This window comes from Heliangelus exortis, chromosome 11 (assembly GCF_036169615.1).
Source record: "Heliangelus exortis chromosome 11, bHelExo1.hap1, whole genome shotgun sequence".
Taxonomy (NCBI): Eukaryota; Metazoa; Chordata; class Aves; order Apodiformes; family Trochilidae; genus Heliangelus; species Heliangelus exortis.
The window spans coordinates 18,726,487-18,739,921 of NC_092432.1; the positions used below are offsets into that span (position 1 = coordinate 18,726,487).

The 13,435-nt window shown below is 34.3% G+C and overlaps 1 protein-coding gene across 7 annotated transcripts in view; it reads right to left on the reverse strand.

Moving 5' to 3' along the window:
• Positions 1–392: 392 nt before the first annotated feature.
• The window catches only part of CGNL1 (cingulin like 1), a 55,894-nt gene continuing 42,851 nt past the window's right edge, over positions 393–13,435 (reverse strand). For all 7 annotated transcript variants that reach the window (XM_071755058.1, XM_071755054.1, XM_071755055.1 and 4 more), the window contains exons 13-19: positions 11,322–11,483; positions 10,423–10,512; positions 6,105–6,188; positions 4,775–4,899; positions 4,138–4,246; positions 3,045–3,208; positions 393–2,415 (exon numbers count right to left, since the gene is read on the reverse strand). In XM_071755058.1, the coding sequence (XP_071611159.1) occupies positions 2,280–2,415; positions 3,045–3,208; positions 4,138–4,246; positions 4,775–4,899; positions 6,105–6,188; positions 10,423–10,512; positions 11,322–11,483 (870 nt within the window). In that variant the 3' untranslated portion in view covers positions 393–2,279. The remainder of the gene's footprint in view (positions 2,416–3,044; positions 3,209–4,137; positions 4,247–4,774; positions 4,900–6,104; positions 6,189–10,422; positions 10,513–11,321; positions 11,484–13,435) is intronic.

Below are 13,435 nucleotides of genomic sequence, written 5' to 3' on the forward strand. Positions count from 1 at the left end.
GGACTCTAAAAAGGAAATGGCATTTTCAAATCTAAATTAACAAACTAAAGAGCAGTTCTTCAGACACTCAGGTGCAAAGGAGGAGGGAGCAGGATAATAAGCATAATAATAAATAAGATCCTAATAAGCAGGATCTGTCCCATTAGGAATCCACAAAAATGCATAACCTTCCTTCTAACCTACAGTAACTTGAAATGAGAGATGTCTTCTACATATTACATCTGCCACCTGCTTTAGAAGTAACAAAGAAATAGCTATCCAAAAAGAAGAAAATACATAAAATTATTTACACTATTTCACATATAACAAGAAAATAAATATCTGGGAAACATATGCATTGTATGTGCATGTAGCTTGATGTGACAATTGAATTTCAATGGAAGATGCATGTGTTGGAGAACTGAAACAGCTGACTGTTTATTTGAAGTGAACTTGTCTTTTACAGTTCAGTGTAACTGGAGGTAGATGCAATATAAAGTTGTTTTCTTCCAGTGGTTTGAAATAACAGTCATCTATGAACATTAGGACAGAGTACTGGAGATTGGAAGCAGTTGTTTAAAGTTAAGCCTACACAAACATGCAAATGAAACAACAAAAAGTAGTTCTCCACAGGTTATATGGTGATTGTCAGCACAGTATAATGCAGATTTTGGAGGAAAGGCTGTTTTCTGTGTTGTCAAAATAGTAAAGCCAGTTCTGCAATAAAATCATAATGTATGATAATTGAAAGGATACAAGATATACAAGATTCAGAGTATTACAGCTGCGTTGTTCATATTATTTTCCATTTATCCCAAACCATCAAAATCAACTGGAATTCCATGGCAAAAAAGAGTCAGTAATGTGCTATGCATGAATCACTGCTGCAGGCAGGAGCTTCATTCCATAGAACCATATGAAATTGGATGCTGCTGTTGTTAAGACTTCTGCCTTAACCAACTATATCAGCCTCACTTTCAGAACTGATGAATTTGTCCTCTTCATTAGATGCCTTTGTGGGAATAATGGAAGTTCTGAAAAACTTCAGTTGAAAGTATTTTTCACAGTTACATTACACTATTATTTGATGAAAAGTGCCCACTAACCTGTAGCTGGAGACAAATACTAATAATCAGACAGGACTTAGCTATGGTTAATTAGCAAAATTATGTAGTAGTTCCCTTTTCTTAAAATTCTAGACTTGCAAAGAAGCAAAAAACGGTGCAATATAAGTTGAAAAAAAAATTAGCAATAACATAGAAAATGGTTTTAAAATAAAATCTGCAATACTTTTTTTCTTCTAAATTTCCTGTAGCTTAACAGATTGATCACCCTGTATGCAGATACTTCTGTAAAATGAAATACTAATGTATATCTGCACATATAAGCACACACTGCAACCTATCACAAATAGTTGCTCAAGAATGGTTTAGAAAGAAAAATTAGATAACATGGTTTGTGTTTTCTTGGTGCAATTTCTTGCCAGATAATGAAAAGATGCCATGTAATAACTGCCCTCATTTTCACCCTTTCCCACTAAGAACAGAAAGTGTCCCAAACACAGTTTATAAGAAAGCTGTAGGCAAACCTCACTCATCATATTCAGCTGTGATGGTCTCTTTCAGGTCAACAGGCAGTATTAACATTTGATCTCTAATATATACAATTCACACAATGAGACTTGTTTTAAAATGGGAACATACTTCCTGGCTCAGGCACTGTGAATCTGCTCTGTAATGCACAAAATGTATTAATTTTAATTTGTGTTCTTAGTCAAAACCCAAATGTAGCATTCAGTATAAATTTAAGTACATATGAAACTGATTTATATAATATTTGAAACTTCACAAAGTAGTATTGAAGTAGTCAATAAAAATATAAGGTTTAAAATATTTACAACATTTTATACATAATTTCCCCCTAATTACATTTATTAAATAATATTTTGTAGTTTCCTTAATTTTAGGGAAAAGCTTTTAATAATTACAAACTAATTTTGAATTACTTTCAAATGGCTTTTTACTTAATCAGAGTTTTAACAAAATAACATTTCCCATATGAAATATTATCCCCTGGGTTTTAGTTGCAGATATATATATATATATATATCCATGTTTTATAGCTTTTTTTATAATGCAACCAGATTTTATATAATAAACAGTGGAGATCTAAGAAAGAAGATGGCACAGTATGGACGGAAATGCTGTATTTCCAACTCTTCAATCCCTTTATGTCATTTGGCTTCTAGATTATCCAGTTTCTTGATAATTTATGTTATTCAACACAGATTCAATACTTATTTACACTTTTGTGTCATCATCTTTTGAAATATTATTTCCTGCAGGTGCTTCACAGAAACTATCACCATCCGTGCTGAAATCATCATCGTCATCATCATCAGAATCAGCCAACACTTTGCTTGGTGACTTCTTCAGTCTAATGAAACAAAAATACAAAACTTTGCCATTAAAACTGTGTATCTGCACGCAGAACATTTATGCAAAACAACTTAAAAGCACTGATTTAGATTTTTCAAGGATGTCAAAGAAACTTGTGCTCCAGTAGGGGTAGTTAATCACAGACTACATCTGACATGCAAGTAACATGAAGAGAATGAAGGTCAGTCAATAATTTCAAGCACTTCTCACTCAAGTTGCAGAGAAGAGAAACTAAACTTTGCACACTGAGATGGCTAAAGAAAACTAGTATGGAATAGCTGTACCTCTCAGTCATTACCAGGAAAATTTTATTACTACAAATGGCAGGGGTGTTGAGTTTCAACTCATTTTCCATGTCTTTATTCCCTTCCTTAATGACTTTATTCAGCAGGCAGACCTCGGAAAGAAACTTTGGGCACCTAAAGCACCCTGGAAAGAGTTGAAAAACATTTGAGGAGAAAGAAAATGAAGAAGAATTTCACATGCCAGCCTCTTAAATTCTGTCTTCTTATGACAAACTTTAAATTTGTTAGAGGAAGCCTTCAGTTTATGGACTAAAGCAGCAAGAGTTCAACCTTGTGACTGGTGGTGTGATATGTATTTGTAAGGTCTGATAACTCATCCTACCTTAATTCCTTCTTTGCAGCATTAAGTTTCCCTTGCAATTCTTCATTCATGTCTTGTTGCTCTTCCAGTTCTCTCTGGAGTTTCTTTTTAGCACTTTCCAGTCTGTCAATTTCTTCTTCAGCTTCCTGAACTTGACGTTTCATTGCTCTCAAACGCAAACTCAACTGAAATATTTACATGTTAGCTGATTAGAGGTCTATTCTAAATACAGGAATTTTATTCTTCCAGCATCTATGAGAGGGAGAATAAAGACACAACTGTGCCAGTGTAGTGACACTGTAATCCTATGCTACAGATATACTCAACAGTCAGAGTTAGACTTTTCTCAAAGAGATGGGATACAAATTAAAAAACCCCACAAAACAGCAACAAGTAAATGTAACGTTGGTCGAGTTTGACAGTGTTTCATGATAGTAAGAGGTGGTAATGAGTAAAGGAACACTTGAGCTGTTAGTGTGTCTAAGTTAAGCATTTTTATATATATATATACACACACACGTATATAAACATACTACACTACACACAGATACTTTAAAACACCTCTTAAACCCCAGAGTTTTTTAAAAGATTGGTCCCTTAGCAGATGTCTGCAGTTTGAAACACACTGTTCTTTGACTCATGTGCTTAAACACACCATGTCTTCAGCAAGGAATCAACAGAGACCACAGGAATAGTAAAGCACATTGCTATTAGAACATCAATGTATGCCTCATACTTATTGCCTATATTTAACAATTAATAGCTCCTTTCTTTTAACAAAATCTTATGGTGGCAAACCAAAATATATTATTTGCTGGTCTACATGTTGATAGGATCACATGTTGGTGCATATATTTAAAGGATCATATTATGTCTGTTACTGGCTTTATTTCTTAAAATAATTTTAACATTGCTTTTCATAAGGGCTTCCTTTACATAATTCTAGAAATGAGTAGCAATTTAGCACCAGATAAAAGAATGTGAAGACAATCTCAGTAAATGGGAGTTAATAAAGACCAGGGTAACCAGTATCCATTTATATTCTTCTTGCATCTTTTATAGGTGATTTATGCATGCAGGATTTAATATCAGATATTTGCATATTAATCTTTACCTGGTCCTTCTGATCAGTCAATGAGAGATGTTCATCATCTACTTGCAACATTAACTCTTTCACTTTTCTTTCAAGCCTGCGGTTACTTAGTTGGAAATTAGCTCTATCCCTAGAAGAAACAAAATAAACAAAAGAGAAACTTGTGAAAAAAGGAACTAAAAGTACTGCTGATGTGATTCTGTAGCAATCTTCTAAGAATTAAATAACTACTAAGAGCTCCTGCTTCGATTTACTGATTTCATACAACTTCCTAAGAAATTGGTTCAAAAGCATTAACCACTAAGGGGAATTTCTTTTGACCCCAGAGCAACAATTTAAATAAACACATTCCTCCAGAATTAAACAACGAGATGAACATGAAAAAGGAAATATTAATTTCCAAGCCTGTTACTGATATCTGACATTGACAAAATAATAAGATGGAATCATGTTAGCAATGTGCTCAGATTTAAATTTATATGGCACCTTCTAGGGTGCCTTCAGTTAAAAAAAAAAAAATTTGCAACACTTGTGTGAAAGAGTAACCATTTTAACTTGGCGCTTGTGAGGAAAGAAAAATCAATTAACTGTATTAGGGACTTAATATTAGCAAAAGGCCATGTTAACAAACAGAAATGTGCTTGTTTTGATCTTTCACCTCTCCTCATTCTCCAGTCGTGCCTCTAGCTCTGTTATCCGTGCTTCCATCTGAGCAACCAGGCCCTCTTTACTGGATCGGTAAGAACCCTCCAGGTGAAGGATTCGACTCTTCAGGTCTTTGTTCTGTAGTTGGAAAATACTTAATTATTACACACATGCTCATATTAACAAGTGCCACCTGAACAGCAAAGAGATTTCTCCAAGCAGACACCCGGTGAGGAGTAGAATTTTACTTATGAAATACTGAAAAAGAGTCACTGTAACTTTGCTGCTTGCTACAAACACATCTTCTTTTACTGTGCTTTATTAAAAAGAAATCAGTGTTAAGCTTGAGTTACAGTTTTAGGCTTAAATGGGCCCTTGGACTTCAGATGATTGCAAGCCCCTCCCAAAAGCATTTTTAAATATGCCAATTTTTTTCAAATAGTACTGGCTACTATTATCCTTATTCTCTGCACAATTATTTTGTCAAATTCTGTAATTCTTCCCCTTTAACTTACTGGTGTATGGCTAAAACAAGCAGACAAAGAAATGATCAGCATCCAATATCCCTTTACTCTATCAAAGCTGTTACTGTGGGATTCTGCCCCCTTTCTTAACTCTACAATACTACTCCTACTACATAAATGGTCTGAAAAACTTGGCAAGATGCACAATTTGTAAAAGCAGACTTTGTGCTCAGATTTACACTTTTATTTTTATGAGGGTAGGCAATTTAGATTTTCAATGGGGACTTGGTGATAAAGTTGCCAGAAAAAAAAAGTTACACGAGGAACAGAAAATGAAGCTCTTACAGAACTTCAAACCATGATCTCAAACACTAAAATTCTGTGACAGAAAAGTGAAAATGTAAGGATGTACATGGGGTATACCAGCAGATGGCATTCTTTTTTTTCTCAGACAGTTCAGATAGGAATGATTTCATTTATTTCACTAATGAATTTCATTAATTTAAGGCACCAATATGTGCCCAATATAAAGTTTTCTCTAAATTCACATTACAGCCTGGTTTATGTTCTAGAGACTGTCAATAACATTATGAGTTGCTAGGGTAGCTTTTCTCTGGATCTCAGCTAGGGCCTATGATGGTAGCCCTGCTTTCAAAGGCCACTGAGCTGCAGAATAACAGGTTGCAAAAAGCTAGAAAGTATTTTTAATGTACCATTTTTTAAACTATTTTTACTCACATGTACTTCCAGTAGCACACTCTGGTGGGATAGTGGCAGCTACCAAATACTGTATTCCTTAAAGGTTTATTTAAATTTCCTAATGAAGGCAGGAACCCAGCTGTTATCTTGCTAGTGTGATGATAATGCCAGCCTAATTACCTGTCTTTCCAATGAAATTTTGTCACACTCCAAATCTTGTTTTATAGCCCTTTCCTGGAGAAGCTCTGTCCTCATTTGCTCAATCTATTACAGAAAGAAAGGACAAAAATGTTAACATATTTTACATTTATCTATATGATACTGAATGTTTGAGTATATACACATGGACATAAACTACGTATACCTACACTATGAGAAAAACATTGCTCTTTATTAGAACTCAAGAAACATCATTTCAGATGAATTTTAGAATTACAATATCAAACAAAATTTTCCACCCTCAGGAAGCCCACATTACTCCAATTACTTATTCAAGGCATTTTCCAGCCACACTGAGTATTGCTGATATTCAGTATAGCAGGGAACTGAGGTCTAAAACTGTGCTTGAGAAACACAAGGTGGCAGGGAACCAAATTCCAGAACATCACACAAATCTTCAAACATTTCCTACAGTTGTTTTCCTCCTACTCAGTTCTGAAGCTCTGAAATGGCATCTTACCTTTAAGCTGCTAGCCAGTCTACTTTAAAGTTTCACCTTATTAAATACAAACTGCTAACTGCAGAGAAGTGCCTAGAGCTCAGTGAGCCACTCTGACTGACAATTACCTTTTCCTGTGCTTGTGAGACCAGTAAAAACTCTTTTTCAACAGAGTGATGCATACTGGATATGAACACTGCTCCATAAAGTTAATTTTATGTCTGTCAGACCAGGAAAGCAAAGACTTCTAGATTTGGGGAGCTTTGTTTGTTTTCTTAAAACACAGTTTTTGCTACAATTTATGTCAATATTCCAGTTACATATTCAGTAACCAAAAGCATGTTCTCTGCATCTCTCATGCAAGAAGTTAAACATAAATCAAGATAAGAATACAGCATCAGTTTGTTTTATCTCACTGTTGGACTTGACTGGGAAAAAAAAATAATCCTGAGGATCAGAGAGAAACTCTGAACTGCCCAGCAGCTGCTACTGAAACTTGGGGCTAAAGGAAAAGTCTGTGGTGCCCAAATACTTTTTTTCCCCCCTCTCATTCCTGATGAGGCAGCTCTCAAGCCTTTGCAAATGCCTTTGGAAGCAGAGCTAAGGTTACCCCAGCATTTGTGCTATTCTCTGCATGCTGATGAGTATCACCTGGGGAACATCTCTGCCAGGTGCTTTATCTGAAAAAGACTGGACAAAGACTTCAGTGGCCACAGCATCCTTCTCTGCTCTGCAACAGTTACATGTGAATTTGCAAAAACACAGCACCACAGTCAAGCAGCTCAAAGTTACAGATTTATCTGACTAAAAGTCTTTCAAAAGCCATTGGGAGTTCTTGCATAAAGAAATCCAAAAGCAATGCTAAGAATGTGAAGGTTAACCAAAAGTACAGCACATTAAATTTTACCTTGGGTCTTTTTTTTTTAAGCACATAATATTAAGAGATATATTTTTAGTTAGTCACATGTTTAAAAGAAGTTTTTGTAGCTTTGAAACAAGTACATGAATACAAACAATGGTAACAAGGCGTGCAGTTGCATATGTTATGTCACAGTATGATTCCAGAAAGCACTTCTGAAAACTAAGGTTGTAACAGTTCCTGGGCTACAAATGTTAGCATGTGGCTGTATTCTCAATAGCTGGATAATTTCCTAAGGCACAGAAGCATAATAAAAATAAAAAAAAATAATAAAAATTAAAAAATAATAAATAATAATAATTAATAATAATAATAAAAATACATTGGATAGCAAAATACTACTTTATTTATTAAAATACTGATTTATAGATAGAATTAAAATCCCTTGCATACAACAGGTGCACTTCTTCATGAAATATACAGGAAAATGTTATAATGTGAGGGGTTGCACAGAATTTAATCCACTGTAATTGCTTTAGCCATGAATACAGACACAATAAAATTGACACAAAATTTCTAGGAAAATGAATGACTAATTATAAATGGAACTGTTGAGAGGAGAAAGGGTTTTTGTTTTGTGTAGGAACGTGCTTAATGGACCACTCTGAAGCTCTACTGTGCTCTTACTGTGCTCACAGGCTGTGACAAATTTGTGCAACCTTCATAAGGTCTCAAAGGAATTATTTAGAGGACAATTATTATATTTCTAAGATGACTGCTACTGTTGTTGGACACCACATGGTAAAAGTAGCCTCAGAGAAAAACAGTGTGAGAGAAAAAATGTACTATATCTGATTAGGATCAAAAAGCTATTTGAATATATTTACAAGAGCTTGTAAGAAGAGTAGAGCAGTAAGACACAGTTCTTGCTGGAGGAGGTGGGAACTGTTTTCACTGATTTCCTTACACTTCTCATTATTAAACACATAATAAACATGCACAAAGGAAAAAAAAGCAGTTGTCTGACAAAATATGCTCAAACTTTTCACTAATTTAACATAATTTAAAATAGGTCGTGGTACATACCATGTGGAGCTTTATGCTTCATATTTTACCTTTCCTTTATCTAATATATTCCAGTTATTTTAAAAGAATAAACTATTTCTGCAGCTTAAGGCAACAGTGCTCACAGCTGGATTTGAACAATACTAAAAACAAAGAATTGAGGAAAGCAACAGCATCAGATTTTACAAAGCTTTATTGGACATAACAGCATTTTGTGCTAGCTTTAGGCTTAGGAGCAGATGTTGAGTTCACTGTTAGTGAAAGCAATTTGATTTCTAATGATATTTTAGAGACCATTTACCATCTCACACTAGGTTCATGGCCTAGGTTTCAAGTTAATACCTAAGTGGAGAAAAACTCTAAAAAGTGTCTTGACCTACATACACAATTCTGAAGTATGTGACCAAAAAAAGGTGTTTTACAAACTAACCCTTTTGATCTAACAGAACTGAAAAGCAACCTTCCCATCCCCATTTTTATTTGATTGCTTCCCACACCTTGTGCCAGATAAACAGCAGATGTATATATCTATATATATAGATATATAGATAAATATATAGATATATACATTGAGGTATCCACTGGGAACAATTGACCAAAAGGAAGTGAATGATGCAGTCAATGCAATTTTATCATTCTGAGTTTATTCTGAAATTGTCATGGAAACTAACTAGTCCATTTTTCACTCTTACCAGAAACAACTGGTGAAGTTAGACTCCTATTTGCTTTTTCAGAGAATACAAGAATTGGTGAGGATTGTCTAATTTTTCAGCCATCAGGCCACACCCTCTTCTTTTCTGGTTTATTATAAATCTTTGCTAGAGGACCTCAAATTTCATATGTAAATTCTTTCAGAAATTTTAATTAATATCACTACGACCTCTTTATAGAACAATGAACTCTTAATTCTCCTAAATTTAGCAATTTGCAGCTTAAAGGACTCATTTCCATTAGCTCTCTCCACTTCCCACTACCTCCATAGTCAATGGCCTTACTGAAGGCAAAGGCAGAATACTCCTTTATGTGAGGATCTATACCTAAATTACTTTTTATCTTGACTGATACCTCATGATACAGTTCCCACAACTTTTACAACTTTTTTCTACTTTTACAGTCAATAATCTTTTTGTTATTTGTTTGAATTACTATAATAGGTTTCACTTAGCTTGGCAAACCTGACTTAACCTTTACATTTTTTTCTGCCCAGTGAGACACAGCCTTGTTAATAAATTCTACTTCCTGAGCTATTTATTTATATAACATTTCTGAAACTAATGATGGATGCTTTTATGTAGAATATGCTTTCCAACTGCCTTATCTTTAATACACCTTCATCAGTTTTTACACAAGTGATGAAAAACACAGTTTGCTCTCTGTTGAAACTGGCCAGCACTGTCAGTTCAGCTGACTTCACTAATTAATTCCACAGTTTCCTAAGCTACTACTCCTCTGAAATCAAGACTCTATTATGCTGACCTACTTTTCAGTAAGGTTGAACAAAAAGTGATCTTTCAGTTTAAGACAGCTTGTACAACAAGGCTTTCTCTGATAGCCTTACTACCTGAAACTAAGCCTAAGATAGGACTATCTCTGCATGCATCAGTGATGCATCTCAGTGCATCAGCAGTATCAGAGGACTGTATTTGTCTTACATCTTCATTTACAGTCTCTGTTAGTTTTTCAGTTGGGAAAACAGGAAAAAAAATGGTCTGTGATAACATGGAGGAGTGAATTTAATCATGTTTGTGGACTGTGGTTTTTTTTTAATATTCTGCTTAAGTATAGTACAGTATTCAGCTTAAATATGGTATATAAACCTCATTGCTAATAATTATTTAATTAAACAATATTGTTTATGACCCTAATACCACTTTTTCATCATCATTACAAAACAGTTGGAAAAATCATTCAAGTACCTGTTCTCTGCATCTACTGATCCTCTCAGATAACAAATCTGAATTAGTCTTTTCTTCATCAAGCTCAAGTTCCAGGTGAGATAACTTGTCCTAAGCAGATGAAAGAAAACATACAACATACACTTACATTAACATACAACTTCCCCATCCTCTTCAGATTGCTTACCAGGACATTCTTCCTTAAACTTCAAGAGCTCAAACTGTCTGAAAGACCAGGCTTGAAAAGTGAAATGCCTCTGAATCCACATACAGAGTCTAGAAAAAGCCTTGAAAGTAAATTTATTTGTCTGACAGATGTAAAATAGAAGTTTAATTTCATTTTTTGATCACTCCCACCAATTCCAAGAAAATAAGAGAAAATCTGTAATGTTTTTAGAGACTGTTTTAAGAATGTCTAAGTTACACATTTGGAAGACAAATTTCTTTTCTTATGAGTACAACAGTATAAAAGTGTTTGCTAATGAAAGTCAAATGGCAGCTCCTGAACAGTTACTGAACAGTTATGAAGCTAACCCTGTAGAAACAGAGTAATGATGTCATTTAGACTTCTGAAATGGATTGGAATTAGACTCTAAATATAATTTACATTTCTATATTCTTTTGAAGTTCTGAGTGATAGGCCTGTGAACTAAAATCATACTACTTTGTCTGATAAATTCTTGTTATAGCTCAAGTTATCTAAAATTATGAAAGAATAATAGTAATTTAGAACACATCACACTACAATAGGTATGCTATCAGATCACCTGTGGAATATACCAGGATAAATCCTGCAGTAGCACCACATGGGTTTTCAAGAAAATCAATTTATTTTGCTTCTTCCCAGGAAGAATCCATGTGAAATACCACAGTTAAAAATCAAATACAGTAAGATACCCAACCTTAAAAACATCTTTTACCTCCATTATTTTGATTTGTCTTGCCCGATCATCTTTTAAGTGGTTTTTGGCTTCCAGTTCATACTCCAAGCCTTTCACAGTCTGTTCTAGCAGCTGAGTTTTTGTTATTGCCTCATCCTGAGCTCTCTGATGGTCCCTCAAGTTCTCTTCCATGAGACGCATCTGAAACAATAAGATTCTGGTAATATACTTAATAATGTGCTTGCTATAAGTATGCAAAGGCAGGAAAGGGAACTGACTACAAACATGTCAGATCCAGAAGCCTGACAGGAATCCCATGCACTTATTTGCTTTTCACAGTAATTTTTTCTTCTATCCACAAGATGGCACCAAGAAAATAAACTTGGATTAAACATCAGCTCTAAAGAAATGCTTCACCCTAGAGATTTTAGGGTGACAATTACACATAGTGGGGTTTTAAAAATTTATTTATTTCTTTCCAAGCTACAGCAAGCCAGAATGTATACAATTTTCTAAAAAAGTATAACTTTGGAACTTTTGCAATATTATTACTTTCCTTCTCAGACTACATTACCAATACTTCAGCTCTTAAATAATTCTGTTTTTTACATGTCTGGGGCACTTCAATGACAGCATTTTACAAATGGCATAATTGCCAACATATATATGTGTATTTGTATGACTTTTAGATACAGCAGGATTATCTGTGATCATCCCCTATGCTTGTAACTTAATTTGTGACATTTATATAATATATGATGAGGTTTTTTTTTCTTCAGCATTCAGTCTTCCATAGTCTTCCTCTGTTCAGTCAAGTTCTTATTCTAGTGATGAAGCTAAAATAATGTATTAGCAACTGTTTACAGAGTTTGCTATCTATTACCAAGTCCTGACAAGAAAACACTGGATGTCTGCATGACTTGGGAAACAGATAATTAAGTGCAGAGACCTGTGTATTAATAAAATTACATATGCATATAATGTTTCAGAATAACATTGGATGGACTACTTTCAAGATATTTTATGTGTCCATAGAGAATTTACAAGAGACACAGCAATTAGTAACTTCCACACTGCCTTACAAGACTGTTTCATATTTTCTCTGCTAGAACAAGAGAATGCTGCTCATGTTACCAGCATTGCAATCTGTGCCTTTTAATGAGCCTCCTGGAAAAAAAATGTTTTGTGCAGCATGACACCTACCCAAGAGGATTTTTAGACAATAGACTCATTCATGTTGAATGGAGGAGTATCTATTTGTACTTCTTGTTAAACAGAAAAGAGGAAGAGACAATAAAGACTTTCAATTGTCCTGTCTCTTTATAAAGTCTGCTGTTTAACCTGCCAACCCTATATTTTCAGATTTTGTTTCCTATTTTGTAGCTGACTGCCATACTGTATTTTTAAAGCCCTAAGATTTTAAATATTGCCTCATGGGGATGCAGAATTCCATGAGTCTTCCATCTTTTTGTCAAATAATAAAGGCTTATTATCTTTGTTTTGTAGTTGTAATAGATAATACTAAAAATATTTTTGTAATAATTTTAAACACTGTGTATAGATAGAAGGCTTAAATAAATTATATGTGTGTGTGTATGTAACTGTTCTCATTTATTCAACTTAAAAGCCATATTCTCAATTCCCCAGTTTTATCTTACACATTTAAAGTCTTCATCCCTTTACAAAGGTTCTTCATCCCTGAATATAAAAGGAAGATAGAATAATATACTTCCTTCAATTGCTGTTCTTTTAAAATGAATTTAAAATAAGTTTGTTGAGGGAAGAAGGCAACATTAAAAAATGTCTGAACTGGAAAAATAATCATCAAACTGTTAAGGTATTCTACATATGGAAAACACTGGTGACCTGTGTATTCTCATAGGTGCTCCAATTGCAGAACAAGTATTTGCAGATCTTTAAAAGACTGGATTAGCTTTATCACAAAATTTAAACACTCAGAGGCAGACACATCAACATTCTTTGCTGCACAGACACCTTTGAACTTGGCTCAAATGAAGGAAGAGAGCATGTCAACCCCTTTAGAGCCAGAATTTTATTTCATTTTTTTTGTTTGTTTGGGTTTTTTTCTAAATAATGGCTATGTTGTTTTTTTAACTGATTCAATAATATTTCCAGGCTCTCAGTTCCTTCAC